This window comes from Pelobates fuscus, chromosome 10, assembly GCF_036172605.1.
Source record: "Pelobates fuscus isolate aPelFus1 chromosome 10, aPelFus1.pri, whole genome shotgun sequence".
Classification (NCBI taxonomy): Eukaryota; Metazoa; Chordata; class Amphibia; order Anura; family Pelobatidae; genus Pelobates; species Pelobates fuscus.
In genome coordinates this window covers 29151159-29168724 of record NC_086326.1, presented here as the reverse complement: position 1 = coordinate 29168724, position 17566 = coordinate 29151159, and the positions used below count along the sequence as shown (strand labels likewise).

Here is a 17566-nt window from a genome sequence, read left to right as displayed (position 1 = left end):
TTATTTATATATTGTGTCTTATGAGCCTGTGTTTGCATTGCTTGTAACCTGGTTTGAAAATATGAGATTACTGTAATGTAACATCACAACTAAGAACCTCCATTTCAGTTTTTCAGAAAAGCAAAATGGTTGCCTCTGATTACTTATTTTAATGGCGTCTTTGTAAGATCATTGCAAATACACACAAAATGTTGTTTACAAGGACAATACACATGATATAGAAATTGTTCACAGCTCATCCCTTACGGTTTATAGGTTTTTTCGACTTTTATACACATTGAAATAGTGAATTGTCATGAATTGACCAGACAATTGCAAACTTGAGGTTCTGATATCCAAGTTGCAGAATTTGACAGCACTTAGTTATGGCCTTAATTGTGGTATTTTTTTTGTCAAGTATTCGTGTTTCATTGTTCACTAAATAAACCCCTAAGTTGTGTAACGCAGATTCCTTACATCAGTGCTGGCAAACAATCTATGTTCTTTCTATCAGCCATTATGCCTTTATAACTTCTAAAGATTCCAGTGCTATCGGGAGTGAAAACAAATTACAACTTATATCAAGTAAGCAATTCGGCACGAACGACTATAGAATTCAAACACTATTGCTGGAATATTATGTTTAAAAAAAAAACACAAAAAATAAAATAAAAACTAGTACATGGACAACTTTGTTATTTAAAAAATATCTTTACATGTACAAAGTTTATTATAAAAACAATTAGACAAGTGTAACTAATATAAAGAGGAAAATAAAAGCAAAACAATCCCAAAATAATATGTACTTAAGACCAAACACATTACGTGCTATGTGCTTCTGCATTTATCTAGTACAGGGCTGGACAAAAGGTAGACCTCCATTATTTACTTTTTTTAAATTAATTTTTATTTTTTTATTTTTTTAAGAGCTACAGATCCCATGATACTTTGATAGTTTTAAAGCAAACATCATAAGAACTATAATTCTACAAAAGGTGGATGTCTACCTTTTGGCCAGCCCTCTCTATTATTTTCCTGTAGGTCAGGATTTCTCAAACCAGTACTCGATGACCACAAACTGTCCACATTTTGTTTATTGAGATGGCAGTTCAAATAGGATACTGGAATACTGCTTTATACTGCTTTATTGATGGCCCACGATGGTTCATTTTATAACCATCGAGCCCAAGTCAAGAATATATCCTCCTGTTTTCTAAGTGATGTGCAATTCTGAAGACCAGAAGTATCCAGTACTGGGCCCCTAATGCTGTACACATTCCTGGATTCATGGATATCCCTGCTTAAACACAGGTCAGTTAATCAATTTTGGTATTTTTATTCTGGACCAGTTTGATCCACCTGTACTTAAACAGGTATATGTGGTTTCCAGGCCTGTGTGGCCAAATAAGAGCAGGTCACGTTGTTCTACAGTCTAAGATCAACTCGATCAAGTCAACTCCATTCACAGCGTAACATTATTTTAAAATAATCTTTCAACAGTGTAACTTCAGATATTTGATTGGCAAGTCTTTTCAGTTGTAATATATTGATCTACACAATCCAATTTTTTACTAATATTGAAATTCACTTCAATTTCTGATGCTATGGAGTGACACTGAGGGACAAGCAATAGAGCTCATGCGGGCAATCATTGGTCACACAGTGCTCATTTAACAGTACACAGAAGCTCAAAATATGTGATCTGAACAATAACGTCCCAATTACTGACAAATATAAATAATCCCACATCGCTTTGAACTGTATGCTTTTTCTGTATTTACAAGTAGTTTGGTGTGGGGTTGAAAGAGGGACAATCTCTGCCCATGATAATTATTCACGTATCATGCAACGTAATTTTAGGGATCACTGGTCATCAAACACCAATGCTTCTTCTTTTTCTTTTTCCAACAAATGTGTGTTCACCTGTGAATAAGATATAAAAGAATGAAGTATGCTTTTTTTTTTTTTAATGAGAACATATGTGATTTTCTATAGAATACCTATAGAAAACCTCTGTATACAAAGTAACATCTTACTTGTCCATTGTGCTAAGCAGATCATTGCACACTTTGGTAATAGAGCTAACTGTCTACAAATGCTGGGGCACTATAGTCACCAGAACAACTACAGCTACCTTCAGGCTTTTTCTTTTCAGAGAAAATGCTGTGTTTACATTACAGCCTAGTGATATCTTCACTGGTCATTCCTTAGATGGCTGTTAGAGATCCTTCCTGGGTCATGGCTGCCTAAAATGCATCCAAACTTTCAGTGTCTCCTCCCTCTGCATGCAGACACTGAACTTTCCTCATAGAGATTCATTGATTCAATTCATCTCTATGAGGAGATGCTGATTGGCCAGGGCTGTGTTTGAATCATGCTGGCTCTGCCCCTGATCTGCCTCCTTGTCAGTCTCAGCCAATCCTATGGGGAAGCACTGTGATTGGATCAGGCTACCACTTCTGATGATGTCAGCAGACTGCTTTTTTTTAGTCTAACAGTATGCGGATCTACAGCTTCAGGCTTGAATACAGTAAGATTTTTACTATATTTATGGAGGCATGAGGGGCCCCGGGGCTAGATGGTGGTTTTAACACTACAGGGTCAGGAATACATGTTTGTGTTCCTGACCCTATAGTGATCCTTTAAGAATCAGAACAACTGCTTGAGCTTCCATATTGAAGGAAGCAGTCTTTACGTAAATACCTATTTTAAGTTATTTAATTGATAGTGAGTTGAACATACCTTTCTCTCCTTTTTGACCTCTCGGTCCAGGTTGTCCAGTAAAACCTTGTATTCCACGTTCACCTGTAAAAATGACATAAGGTCGCGTTCAATGTCTTTGAAATTACACGGTAGAAGAACTGGAGTAACTTTTGTTTGGTTTTGGTTTTTATATATAAAGTGTATTCCAAGAAAAAGTTCCAGATAGTTTAACACATGACAGTCACTCACAGAAAGGTACAGATTGACCGTTAATGCACTGGGCTTATTAGGACCACTTTTGGTACATACCTTTTGGACCTGTGAATCCTCTTTCCCCTTTCTGTCCTGGGTGCCCTGGTGGACCCTGTATGGTACCATACGCTGTATAGAGAGAAACAGTAATTAGCCATATCTCTTATTTTATCCCAAGCTTTATTGCTTAATTATTGTACATTAAATAAGATGGCGTTAAACTAACACAGGCTGTAGCTTTATAAAACAGGAACTGCTCACTTGTTTGTGAACTACATCGCCCACAATCCAAGGCAAAGATAAACCTTAGTGTAGCTCAAAAACAGCTAATGTTTGCAACTGCTTAGGTGAGTCTCTGGCTTTTTTAAACTCGGGCTGAGCCTTTTAAGACGTTCATTCCATTATACCAGCTGGAGTATATCCAAGAGTATGGGATTGTTTATTTATTTAAAATTAATATAGAATAATAAAACTATATAAACATGGATATACAGACATTGAATTTCTAAAATAATGACATAATAATGACATAGAATCTATCTATCACAGAATTTTACTTCCCCCACAAACTTACTTCTGAAAACTTCCATTAGATCAGTAGTTATGTTGGCATGAGTTGCATACACTTGGCAGATTCCTGGGGGCCCTGGTGGTCCTGGAGGGCCTGATCTCTGGCCATTGAAAGCGAAATCTCCCAATAAGCCTTGACCTAAACAAAAAGAAGGAATTACTGTTACAAGGGTCCTATATCTTCTTATCTACAGGAAATAAGTTATATTTATTTACTGCTCTAGAACCGATTGCATTTATGGCTGTTTGTGGCTATTAGCAAAAATAAAATGATGCACCAAAGTCTCTTTAGATAACGTTTAACAAGTACAATTTTGTCTCTTGTCCTTTAAGGCACTATCGAGTTTTAGATGGGGTTCAGGAGAAAATTATCCCTTCAGCAACTTAAGGATGGAAGGAAGCAGTGATATGATAGGACACCCATCATGTTTACTGGATCCTAGGCAGCTTCCTAGTAGTAGTCAAACTTCAATCGCCTTGACATATAGTTGCAAATGGGTCCCTCTTATGTCTCAGCAGCTCGGTCTCCATATTGTCTTTACCTTGTGGTATATATAAGTGCAGTGGACCCTAGCCTTTTTTGTAAATAAAATTTTGCAAGGCACGTCAACTTTTTTCCCTTTACATTTGCAACTTATAAAAGTGACATTTTGTTGCAATTTTATCAACTTCTAACTAAACAGTCTCACTACTTTGCCAGATGGTAATTGACGTTTTAATGCAGGCACTTATTGAGAAAAATCACATACGTAAGGACTTCAGTCAGCCTATTACAGATCACATCAATGTGATAGTGGCACACATTGAGGTAACTTGAGGCAGATGATTGAAAACCATTGGTCAAAGGGGAAAAATCACTGCACATGTACCTCACCCTACCTGGCAAGTATATGATGACGTGGGGAAGGATTTCCCCTTACATATATATTTACACCATTGACTGATCATGATTATAAAATAACCATCCAAGCACTTACTCTGAATTTGTTCTGTTACACGAGATGCCACTTCATTATAGTCTATTGAATATGAAGAAGCTGATGATGATGATGATCCAGAAGAGAATGATGATCCAGAAGACAATGATGATCCAGAAGATAATGATGATGAAGAAATTTCCCCACTATCTCCCTTTGCTCCTCTCAGACCTGGAGGTCCAGGTGGGCCAGGTGGTCCTGCTGGTCCAGTGATATACCTCCGAATGTTGTCACCTGAGCAGAGTAAAAACATTAATATTTAATCGCAGTCCTCAAAAATTACTTCTTCCCTTTTTTTTTATTTTTTACACGCTAATACAAAATTACAATTGAGAAAAAAATTAGTTAGATTTTCCTTACTTAGCATGTAACATGTAAAAATGTATTTTCTATACATTAGAGGGGATAAAAATATTAAGACATTTTAGCTTTTCTATTTAAACCTTCAGCATTTCATATGAGGTAAATATCTAGTCTATATTTGATAAAGCTTTATGTGAACACATAATGTATCAAAGTGAAAGTGTGTTTACTTGTTAGATATTCCATGAGTTCAGTCCGGAATCGATCACTATGGACGTTCTCGACATAAGAGACCAGACTGCTTCCACCACCAGCGGGTCCCTGTGGTCCAGGAGGCCCTGGTGGTCCTGGAGCTCCTCTAACATATCCCACATCTGAAACAACAAAAAATAGTAATACACTTTAATGAAACCATCCAAAAGTTGTATTTCCTATAAAAGTGCATAACAAGTTTGTGTTCTAAAAATAAAATATTCTAGAGCTCACTGTAAGTTGAAACTGCACTTTCTGTAAGATAATCTGTGTTCTAGATTTTTCCTTAATGTGTTCATGTTCTAGAGCACACACCAAGATGTACATTTCCTATAAAATCACACATGATGTTCATTATCTAGATCACACTGTAAGAGGAACATGTATGTTGTGCAAGATAACCATCTTTTTGACTGCTGCATAATACTTGGCAAATGGAAAATACATTTTAAGTCATGAAATAAACTTCATCATGAACTTATCTCCTATCAAATTAATCATGTCCATGTTTGTGTTCCTAGCCTATTCACATTCTTTATTAAAGCCCACCTTCATGATATATGTTGTACCAGGACTGTCATGATATCACAGAGTATAACAAATCCAATTCTCCACACTACCCCATTTAATAACCCTGATGAGGCTGTATCAATATACATCACAGTAAAAATTCCCACTGACACTATACGTATGACCTAGTGTGGGGGTAGCCATAATAATTTAAATTAAATTTCTTACTTTGTAAATAGGCCGTAATATCCTCGGTATCAAAACTGGTCCTGGTTGTGCCTGGATTTCCAGCTGGTCCCATAGGTCCTTGAGGGCCAGGGGAGCCATGGCGCCCTGGTGTTCCTGGACGGCCTGGTTGTCCTGGTGGTCCTGGGGGTCCAACAACTCCTCTGAACTCAGATGCTGATTTAAGGTAGAGATGTGAAAATTAGTGAGGATAATTTGGATATTAATGTAATGGGACCCATTATCTGGGGGCATTTGCAAATAAAATAAGAACATTGTTTATTACAACTCATTCACCAGATCTTAGGTGGGCTTCTTAGTTTATGTCAAAGAACCCAGTGTATTTGAAGTGTTCTATATTTGATTTTTTTTTTTTTTTCATTTAAAAATGTATATGTCATGTTAAGAGATTTCAATATAGAACAAGTTCCGGCACCAACTGACTCTTCATTCTTTTAATGTAATCTATAAGCCATGATGCAGATGTTACAATAACGTACATTTTACTACTCAACCCTGACACCCAACCAACCTCAACAAATAGTTATTATGTGCACTCAAAACTTTTGTGTGATTCTATAACTTCATATTTACTAAATCTTGGTCAGAGTATCTGAAATGTTATTCTTACCTTGAAGCAAAGCTGTAATATCTCCATAGCCAGACCCAGGCAGTCCTGGAGGCCCTGGTGGGCCTGGAGGTCCCTGAAGGCCAAGTTGCATTCCAGAACCTAGAACAGATAGACATGGACATTGAGTAAGTAAACTCCAAGTGAAATAACAGCATTTGTAGAACCATTCTTGAACTTTTTTTTTAAGAAGCAACGTAATATCTTTTTTGATAAGTGGATGTGTTTTGCTAGTTTTGAGGTTAAAAATTGAATCATTAAATAAATGTGTCTTATTTTTTCTTTGAAAAAAATGTGGCTTCATTTTTAATGGTTGAGGCTAGCCCAAAACTTAGGTTTTATCCAATTTTCTTCAAAGAATAATGTAACTGAAACCTTGATTTTAGATGTTCCTTGAGAAATAGGCAGAAAACCTTTCAGGTAGTCAACTGTAAGAGTGTCCTAACAGAATGGAAAATATAACACACTGACTAATGCCTAATTGTAGTGATGACATGCTTGTTTTCAGTAGCAAAAACTTACTTTTCAACATGGACAGAATTTCATCGTAGGAGACTGCTGGGCCTACAAATCCTGCCTGCCCAAACTCTGCAGAAGTAAATCCAGAACCTACAAAATAGAAATGTTCAATAAATTACTTCATGCTGCCATATTGTGGCAATGTTTGTAAAAACAATAATCACTTAAAGGAACATAAAAAAAATATATATTGTAAAAAATTAAATCTGCAGGATAAATAAATAAAGTTTTGAGTGGCAGTATGACATGAAGATCAGATCCCTAAACGTAGCCTTTTAACCCCTTAAGGACACATGACATGTCTGACACGTCATGATTCCCTTTTATTCCAGAAGCTTGGTCCTTAAGGGGTTAATATAGTTTAAAGGATTGTTTAGCTCCATATGTAATTTAAATCGATATGAATTCTCAGTCTTGTCCGATACCTTTTCAAGTGATCTAATAGTAGTTCAATTTCTTTTTTTGGTTGGCAATAAAAAATAAAAATAAAATAAAAAAAGATTAGCACCATACCTCTTAAGTAGCTCATGACACGACTTGCCAACTCTGCATAATCCAATTCCTGTCCGCTGTCTCCCTTTGGTCCAGGAGGTCCTTGAGGTCCAACCAAATAATTTCTGACATTTTCACCTTAACAACAGATGAAGAAGGTGCGTTAATTAGAGAATACTACTTATGTTACTGATATGAAGCCGTGGCACCCACCATGTTAGTAAGATAGGTCAAAAAGATTGAATCGTTTGGACGGTGTGAAGAATCTATATGTTAAAGACCTCCCATTCTTTCTGGTTAAAGCAGTGGTGTTCCCAGTACTGGGATTACTTCTGTTAATGAGATATTACCCTCATTAGCTGCTCTCGATGCGGAGTAGCTACTCTCATCCCTCGGACTCCAGTGCTTCGTTATGTCTGCATTTTGTGACAGGCCAATAGCAGAGTCTGATCAAAGGGAGATGGGACTATAATAAGCAGCTGTGAAGGGCAACACCTTTTTTAAAGGTGGTACACCCACCATTCATATTCAGAAAGGTAAGTTCTTTAACATATAAACATTTCAGAACGTTCCATTTAGAAAAAGTGTCTGCTAAGAAAACCATGATCTAGTACCAACATACATCAATGAAAAATTTTGTTGTTTAACTAAACCTAAATGCAGTGCTCTGCTGCTTAACCACACTTTAAATATGAGAAACCCAATGTTGAAATAATGTAATACTGATAATGCACTTACTCTGGAGATATTGGGTAATGTACTGTTGGACTTCTTCTGCACCACGTCCAGAGTTTCCAGGTGGTCCAGGAGGCCCGGGAGGTCCTTGTGGTCCAGGAGGTCCAGGTGGACCAGGGCTACCTTGTCCAGGTCTTCCACCTCCTGCTGGGCCTACAGGACAAAAACAATATATTTAGAACCATGTAATTGACTGTATCTGTGCTTGAAATTGTTACACATGCACATGCTGGCACACAAAATATTCAAAGCACGATTGCAAGATAATAATAATAATCATAATATTTAACCAATAAGGTACGTTTATCTTTCACAACGTTGAGAGTATGGTCTGGGTTCTAGGTTATATTACCAATTTAATGATACTCATTTTATTTATTTCCTCAAAGAAAAGACATGAATCTTGCAGTATTATTGGTGTAGAAACATTTGTAAACCTTATTACGAGCATTAGTCTTTGGCACATTAGCCTGGTTAAATAATGTGCATTGTAGGCCAAGATGATAATAACATTAATATGTTATCAAACTATTTAATCATGATGTGTACATTTATTTTCCACTAGTTTTCAAGTACGTCTTCAGGTTTCACTGCTAATATTACGCAGCTTAATATACTCCTTGTATTGACCTTGGAACATTGAAAGTATGGGTTGAGCGAGCCGGGGAACAAACCTGCATCTCTCCAGATACGGAGGTATCTCACTAGCAATTTGTAAGGTGATAGAACTGTATTCTTAACATAAAATGTATACCACAAAACATTACCAAATTGCATTACCAAAGCAAGAACTTTGTTCTGACTTAAGCATTAATATTTTATTAATAAATAAAACGAATGTTCGCCTTACCTCGTGAGCTTCCTGGGATTCCAGGAGCACCTGGGATGCCAGCTTCACCTGCAAGTATCATAATGAAAATTACTGACCATATAAGCCATTATTTCCTTATTGTAAATTATGAAAGAAGGCAAGAAAAAGATCAATGGACCACTCTCCTCCAGTGTACAGTCTAAGAGCACATAGAAAGTGAAAGCCATAGCATATTTTGACATATTTGAGTGTGGAAGCTCAATCAGGGGGGCCAAACTAAATTAGTAGTATTTTTAAACAGTATGAGAGAGATAACACAGGATAAATGATTGACGCTTTCATATTTTATAGTAGATATTTAGCTAGGTATCATTTCCTGTGTCTTTGCTGTATATGAACATAAAAACATATTTTAAATGATATGTTTCGGATTATAGACTGAAGAGTTGGGATTTTTAACTGTAAATTTTCATAACCTGTATTTAGGACCCACCGGTTATCTAGGATTTATGGATTAGCAAATTCTGTTAACTTAGATAGTTTTTTGTCTCTGAAGACAAAAAGCCATGATTTATGAGCCCAGCTTCAACGCTTATCTTTGCCAATTCTTTTCCACATATTACAGTTCCTTACCTCTCTCTCCTGGTGATCCTGGTGATCCTGGTTGTCCTGGTGACCCAGGTGACCCTGGTGAGCCTGGTGAACCTGGAGGTCCAACGGATGCAGGTCCTTTAGGGAAAAGTTAGAAAAAAGTTTTAAAGCCTCTGTTATTTGAGATGTAAGATTTGTGCAGTAAAGGGAATATTTTCTGTTGAAACTGACCATCACGTCCTGGTCCTCCTGGAAGTCCTGGTTGGCCGGGATCACCTGGTTGACCTGTATTAGAAAAACAATATTGGTTACGTTAAAACTGTCCAATCCAAATCTCGAGTCCAAATCCAGATTTCTACCTTGATTTGTTTATACTGGTTGCCTAAATCACATTACGTTAGTAGCTCAAATATGTAATTAGTGTTTTTAATTTGGTAAAAGGACGTCATAAGTAGTGTCATAAAAATAAAGCGTTTTCTAAAACAAAAACTATACTCAAGGTGGGAGTATAATGGTCCTGCACATTCTAGAGAACTTTCAAACTTTAAAGGTAATTTCACTGTCCATAGACATTCAGCTTAATAGGGTAATGTGTAGAACATTGATGAATTTAGAGTTGAGACACTCCATCTACTCTAGATACGCAATGTGTTGTATAGCTATACAGTGAAATTTAATTTAATTTGTTATTATGTCATGCTTCATGTATTTATACTCATATGCCCAGGAAAAATTAATGTACTGGCAAATTGCAGTAAGTTAATAAATGTAAACTGTGTCAAGGATTCTCATGAAATAATTCTGTATTTACCTGGTTGTCCTGGCTGGCCTCTTTGACCTGGATCACCTATTGGAAAATTACAAATATCAATAAGTATTCTGCACAACAGCATACCGAACAGATCTATAGATGATGAGTCTTTCATTTTAGCTTTTTGTTACAGACATTTGTTCGTCAGGATATTTTACCTGGATCTCCTTTAGTTCCTGGGACACCTGGAGGACCTGGTGGTCCAGAAACGATGGTTTCTGTAAAAATGAAACAATATTAAATGGATTGATTTTGGTTGCTATGGGATACTCAGGCTATCAGAAAATTAATATTTACCTGATGCGGCAAGAGAAGATCCTGGTGGACCTGCAGGGCCTGGTGGCCCGGGGGGACCTGCTGTGCCAGGAGTTCCATTGATGCCTGGTTTGGACTCTCCTGATCAACAAAAAGACAAGGGAGATTTTAGCATCTTGTTTTATATGTCTTAATCAGCTTTAATTCTGACCATGCTGATCAGAAAGGAACGTTATTACAACCATCATTTATGCCCCACCTGGTGGGCCTTGTGGACCAGCTGGGCCTGCAGGGCCTGCAGGGCCTGCAGGACCTTGTGGGCCTTGTGGACCGGCTTGTCCTGTTGGTCCTTGAATTGAGTTTCCTGAAAAAAAATAAAAAAAATAGAGAGATGCTAAAGAGAGATACGAGATGCTAAAATGTAAAAACATACACAGTTTGCATACCTTCAGCATTTTCCTTTTCCTTTTAAAATATACACTACAAGATCCTAAACTACCAAAGAATTTCCACGAGGTAAATGTGTGGATGAAGAATGGATGGGTGACGGGAAATTGAGGAATATTGTCACAATGAAATGATTGATGAAACATTGACGGTTCTTGACTAAAGTGTAAATTGCAGTGACTTGAAAACCGAACTGCAAAAACGTAGGCCACAATAACGGATTTGGACAAAAAAAAAAAAAATATCTACTATAGTCACAGCTTGTCTATGTTAACCCAAAGTTGGCAATTCTCAACTTTTTTTGGTTTACTGAATAAACTCCATTGGAAGAAGGCATAGTATCATAAGTTTATTTTAAACAGATTGTTTTACCAATGCTAGTTGATTTTCTTTCCTTTACGTCACTTGCGTAGGATTGTAGGAATATTATTATTGCTCTAGATACAGTGAGAATGGAGAACCAAACTCTACATATTAATTACGTATCCTTGTACAGCAGCTGAAAGACCTGATGCAAAGCATTCAGATGGTACACTTAGGACATCGAGGTATGAAAGCCTTTGGGTTCTATGGGGTGAGACCGGCATTCTTTGGCCATTTAGAGAGTTGAATGCACAAAGCTAAAGTTCTACTAATCTAGAATGGTATGTGGGTTCTTATTTGCCTCTCAATATGGTTTACAGCCTCAGCTCACCTTCTTCAAATTCTCAGGCCAGAAAATTAACATGACACTCAGCAAAAAAGAAGATTTATAACTCAAAATAATAATGACTACGTCAAGATTTAAAAAAATGTGGTCTTTACAAAGTTCTTCTTGGGCTCCATGTCCATCTTTGGAAACCAATTTCCCTATTTACTCTCCATGTGCTCTCTCCTTTGCCTATTGTTTTTAACAAGGTTGGGACATTCATATCAGTTGTGCAACAGTGGTACTTGGTACTTGGATTTTGTGGGTTTTATCACTTACCTGCCACTCCTTGGGGACCTGGTGGTCCAGGTTGTCCAGGTGGGCCAGGGGGTCCAGGTATACTTTGTGCTGCGAAGGTATCTGAAAGGAATGAAAACACATTAATATACACATATACATATACAATAAGTGCATATCATTGCAATTCTGATGAATGTAAAGATTATGAAATGTACTGATTGATAATAAAATTAGTTATTAAAAAGATAAAATAAATTCAATTGATGAAATAGGATGATGAAGTAGTGTACGATGTAAGGAGAGTTTATCATGATCTCAAAATAAAATTACCTAATGAGGTGAGAAAACACACGTGTCTTAAAGCTTTTGAGCATTTAAAATAAATGTTTATTATTGCAAAACCATGTGTGTTAATCAAGGACTTACTTTCTGGTCTGGAATAAGTGATGCCTGGTTCACCAGGATCTCCGCGTGCTCCTTTTGTGCCTAAAAAATCGAAAGCATGAAGTAAGAGATGAGATCATCGAACAAATATTTATCACTATGAAAATTTAGGTTAATTCTTCGTTAAAAAATCATGACTTACCTGGCTGTCCTGGAATTCCAGATGGTCCAACTGGACCTGGATTTAAAACATAATTGATCCAAATGAAACAAAATATTCTCATAAACTATATATCAGAATCCTGAATTGTTAGACAAAGTCAAACGCTTATCAGTTTTACTTTTAAATGTGAATATTCCAATTACTAAATTAATGTTTTAGTTTACAGTCACTGAACCCCAGTGTGAAGAGTTTGAAATCATTTTTGGAGACAGAGATATTTTTTTTGCAGAGAAAATTATCTGTGATGTGACTCGGTGATTGTTTGCCATGAGATGCTTCTCATTTTACCCTATACATTATATAATGCACTGAGATACACACAGACATGTCTACATACCTGGAACACCTGGTGATCCTGATGGGCCAACGGGTCCTGGAGGTCCAGGAGGTCCAGGAAGAGCATAACTACCACCGTCTAAAATAACAAAAAGGAAAATTATCACAACTGCACTGGTTTTATGTAACTACATTAAAGAAAAGTACTATGACTGTGTAGAAATGATAGATGACTGTCCACCTTATATCATAAGCTTAAGTGGCGTAACTGGCACATGGATAAAAAAAAAAAAAAAAGGAAAAGATAACTATTGGGAGAAGACTATAATTAGCAGCAAGATCGAATAACCAGCTTGTAATATGGAGAATTGTGGTTACATTATGCTCTCTTCAATAAGAAGAAGAAGAACACCTAACATTAAAAGATATTTCTATTCCATTTCCCACTTCTGGACTTCAGCTATGTGCTATATCCGTGGCTTCCAAAAACAAATTACACTGTTTGCAGATAGTGAAAAAAATCCAAACTAACTAGGTTTATTTAAAAAGAGACTCAAGACTCATCTCGATGTTAAAGCTTTAGGATAACAGCCAACAGGGCATTTATCAGCTTTAATTTGAACTACTGCTATGAAGAGTATTAAAGTCCACTAGAGGATTGTAGCTAGGGCTGAGTAAGTAGACAGCATCTTGACCAGATATTGACCAATACAAACTGTAAACATGGGTTCAAGAATGCTGTGTTTTCTTTCTATTATCGGTAAAATATAAATAATAAAATAACACTATGCATGGTGACATTAATATTATAAGCCGAACATTGAGAATCCATTTCCGTGTGTTATTTTATTTATACACTTTATTCTTTTACTCTGTAGATATTCCATACCAGACTATTATACAATTATATCTGCATTCGGTTTCACTGTCACCTTTTTGGTGTTGAATGGTGAAAATTTATGGAAGGTATTGTATAGGACAACAAGATCTATGTTTTAACACAACTTACTAAACGAATTTGCTACACACCTTGATTAATGACTCGTCCGGGTTCTCCAGCGTCACCTATAGGAGAGAATCCTTTTATCAATACTTGAGCATCAATGGCCAAAAAAAATATTTTTAAGTATTTGAGAGGGAACTAAAATTATCCAAAACTATAGAAGCACAGGTGGTAATTAAAGCCTCAATAACCTAACTGCATTAGATACATCGGATTCACGTTGACACAATTGTGTTGATACAGAAGCCACCGGGCTTTCTAAACAATGTCAACACCTTTTTATAACAAATAATGGTTTTATGATTGCGATTATGCCTCAGCATCGGTACCTTATAAAATGTGAGTTATATTCCAAATCTTAGAAAAGATCAGAAGAGCCCTATAATATAAGTATCAGTTGAGGGAATTGTGGTTTTATACGTTTTCAAGATAAGCTTAGTCGGTCGTTTTAATAATATATTACGGACTCTAATCGCAAATCAAGAATTGCATACAAACGACTGCATACAAAGTAATGATCTACATTACTGAAAAAACAATATCTTACATGGCGAGCCAACTACATTGATGCTTTACTCTACCAGGTCACAGTTTATATAATAAATAAATATAAAAGCTGTATATTTTATAGCATCCTTTTTAAATGTACCTTTTGTTCCTCCTCTGCCAGGGGTACCAGGTGGTCCTAAAACAACAAATATTGATATCAGTTTTTAGTAACATCTGTGACTGGTGCAAATATGAATTAGAAATATGGCGTAAATTGTATTTAATTACTGATGATTCATTTCCAATTGCCAAGCTATAGGTGAATGGAAACCTGTCTATGCAAGAAGGACAAGACGGCTACAGTATAAGGACCACAATCTAGATTTTCCCAATGGATAAAATGATTTACTGTTGAGTACATTTGTTATTGGCTTATTACAAGTCTTTTTGTATGGTAAATGTATCAGGGCATGCTATCGCATTCACACAGTTATTCCCTTCAAATATCCTGATACTACCTATGCTCAGTGTATTTTCTTTTCTTTTCTTTTAACACATTCGACAAGATTGTTTGACAAACTTAAATACAAGGAATACTACTAATATAATAGTGGATGTCGTTTTTGTATTATTGTTGAGCTCTGGATAACAATATGTTACTCTCATCTGGCATTGGTGTATGCTATGCTAATATATGTAATATATTTAAATCTCAGTTAATTTATGAAAAAAAATAACCTATTTTTTTCATTTGCGTTACTCTGTTCACGAAGTGGAGATAGAAGGCACCAGTTTGAATGAGTACAGACACAACCTATAATATAGGACATATTTATTGCTATTTTGAAGCTTTTTACAAACAATTAAAGGACCACTCTAGGCACCCAGACCACTTCAGCTTAATGAAGTGGTCTGGGTGCCAGGTCCAGCTAGGGTTAACCCATTTTTTTTTTATAAACATAGCAGTTTCAGAGAAACTGCTATGTTTATTAATGGGTTAAGCCTTCCCCCAAATCCTCTAGTGGCTGTCTCATTGACAGCCGCTAGAGGCGCTTGCGTGATTCTCACTGTGAAAATCACAGTGAGAGCACGCAAGCGTCCATAGGAAAGCATTGTAAATGCTTTCCTATGCGACCGGCTGAATGCGCGCGCAGCTCTTGCCGTGCGTGCGCATTCAGCCGACGGGGCAGAACGGAGGAGGATCGGAGGCAGAGATCTCCCTGCCCAGCGCTGAAAAAAGGTACGTTTTACACCTTTTCCCCTTTCCAGAGCCGGGCGGGAGGGGGACACTGAGGGTGGGGGCACCCTCAGGGCACTATAGTGCCAGGAAAACGAGTATGTTTTCCTGGCACTAGAGTGGTCTTTTAACATATGGAATGTGAATGCCTTATTAGTTGTTTGCTCGTTTTTTACACTGAGTATGGAGCATTTACCGTGGTATAACATTGCCAACCCAGCATTTGTTCCTGAGAGTCTGATCTCTTATTAACAAGCTGATTTTACATTGCTGTCAACATTCAGAAGGAAACGTTTTCTTTGCAGTCCTTAGAGAATATGTTTCTACATGTTTTACACTGTACTAGGTGGGGTTAAAGTACTGTGGCCTCCTGCTGAGTTTAACTGCTTAGTGTAGGACGATTTGTCAAAGTTAAATATGGAACAGTAACAGCTAACCTTTGGCATGAAAACGGCATTGAACAACTGGGGGGTTGTTATTAAAGATTTCTTTAAAAAAAAAAATTGATTTCAATTGGTTTTCTATGGTGATTGCCCTAATCTGAGTACTTTAGAGCATTTTTTAGAACAGAACCTGTTGATAAATTTCCCCTTATGTGTCTCATGATGCTCAGCAAGTCATTTCGCTACTTGAGAATCACAGGAAACATGTTGTGGTGACATCTCTGCCTTGGGAAATACCCAATTAGATAATTGATTTTAATCTCAGATTTTCTGGATCTCTTAAATCATTCTGAATAATTACTGTATCTCCTTCCAGGTTCTGTATATATACTTGACATAATGTAAAAACTATAGGCCGACTGGATCTTTTACCTGGTGGTCCTTGAGCTCCAGCAAGGCCTGTAAAAACAGACAAAATAAGTCATTTTTGTAAATTTATGTTGTGGCATAGCAAGGTAAACACCGTGCTAAACAAATGCAGCTTAAACCAAACCATGCAGTGGATCCCCTTTCATAGTATGAATTATTAAACAACTAAACAGAAAGCATTATGTGGAATTGGATACAACGTTCTTTGTGAGATAAAGAAGTAAAATTAATAATGTATACGGTAAACTTTCACCAACTTAATGCGTTTCACATTCTCAACTTTGGACAGACATGGCTTCCTTCAGACAAGTGATGTTAGTGGCAGACTAATATTGATGACAATAACGACTAATATCATAAAATCCATGCTTCAAAAGGAGCCTTTAACTCTGTTTAAACCATTATCACTTAGCAAAGCAATTCTTCGATTTAAACAGTTTGGTAGGAAACGATGCAGAACATTCTAAGATAAATATCACTGTCATCGAGACCAGATCAAAATTCAGTTAAAAGAGCTGAATTCAAATAAATTTGTAATTCTTGTACTCAACGCCGATCTGGCTGAAACTTGATTATTTCAAATGAAAGGGCACAGCTCACTCAGTACCATCTGATGTATCCTTCAAAATCAGTCATTCACGCGTGTGAATCTGATATGAATTATAGAATCAACATGTTTCGTCAGACAACGAATTTCAACCCAATTCACTCTGAACAAATCCGGTAGAAGGCAAATTCACAAAATAAATTTCCCTGCATTGAGCACTGAAGTCTGTAATTGTGGTAATTGCTTAAAATAGATGAGATGAGATTAAAAACAAATCTCAAATACAGATTTTTCTTCTCCAAATTTTGGCCTATATTTTGCAAATCTTTTTATTTTACTAATGGACCCCAAATTCTATATTGGCATAATAAGTCTACATACCTGGGAGGCCAGGATCTCCAGATGATCCTGGTGGCCCTCTTGGTCCTGGCAGTCCCAGAGGTCCTTGCTCACCTTAAATAAAAAGAAAGAAAATAAACAAAAACATTATACACAAATATTTCCAGACAATTTAGATTGTTGATCTTCACTGAACCCCTTAAAAGGGCACCTGATAATTCCAGATTGCATGGTATGTACACATTTTTCAGAAGCAGGTCAATAGCTC

At 36.7% G+C, this 17566-nt stretch overlaps 1 protein-coding gene across 3 annotated transcripts in view; it reads right to left on the bottom strand.

Annotated features, from left to right (window-relative positions):
* The window catches only part of COL17A1 (collagen type XVII alpha 1 chain), a 47187-nt gene continuing 29621 nt past the window's right edge, over window positions 1-17566 (bottom strand). For 2 of the 3 annotated variants that reach the window (XM_063434942.1, XM_063434944.1), the window contains 27 exons: window positions 17341-17412; window positions 16416-16442; window positions 14524-14559; window positions 13901-13936; window positions 12933-13010; window positions 12575-12610; window positions 12415-12474; window positions 12028-12108; window positions 10873-10977; window positions 10656-10754; window positions 10517-10576; window positions 10359-10394; window positions 9779-9832; window positions 9590-9685; window positions 8996-9043; window positions 8149-8298; window positions 7761-7856; window positions 7432-7548; window positions 6922-7008; window positions 6403-6501; window positions 5775-5948; window positions 5015-5158; window positions 4482-4715; window positions 3509-3643; window positions 2992-3063; window positions 2722-2784; window positions 1-1902 (listed from right to left, as the gene is read on the bottom strand). In XM_063434942.1, coding sequence (XP_063291012.1) covers window positions 1853-1902; window positions 2722-2784; window positions 2992-3063; window positions 3509-3643; window positions 4482-4715; window positions 5015-5158; window positions 5775-5948; window positions 6403-6501; window positions 6922-7008; window positions 7432-7548; window positions 7761-7856; window positions 8149-8298; window positions 8996-9043; window positions 9590-9685; window positions 9779-9832; window positions 10359-10394; window positions 10517-10576; window positions 10656-10754; window positions 10873-10977; window positions 12028-12108; window positions 12415-12474; window positions 12575-12610; window positions 12933-13010; window positions 13901-13936; window positions 14524-14559; window positions 16416-16442; window positions 17341-17412 — 2345 coding nt within the window. In that variant the 3' untranslated portion in view covers window positions 1-1852. The remainder of the gene's footprint in view (window positions 1903-2721; window positions 2785-2991; window positions 3064-3508; window positions 3644-4481; window positions 4716-5014; window positions 5159-5774; window positions 5949-6402; window positions 6502-6921; window positions 7009-7431; window positions 7549-7760; window positions 7857-8148; window positions 8299-8995; window positions 9044-9589; window positions 9686-9778; window positions 9833-10358; window positions 10395-10516; window positions 10577-10655; window positions 10755-10872; window positions 10978-12027; window positions 12109-12414; window positions 12475-12574; window positions 12611-12932; window positions 13011-13900; window positions 13937-14523; window positions 14560-16415; window positions 16443-17340; window positions 17413-17566) is intronic. The other variant, XM_063434943.1, reaches the window with a different exon arrangement.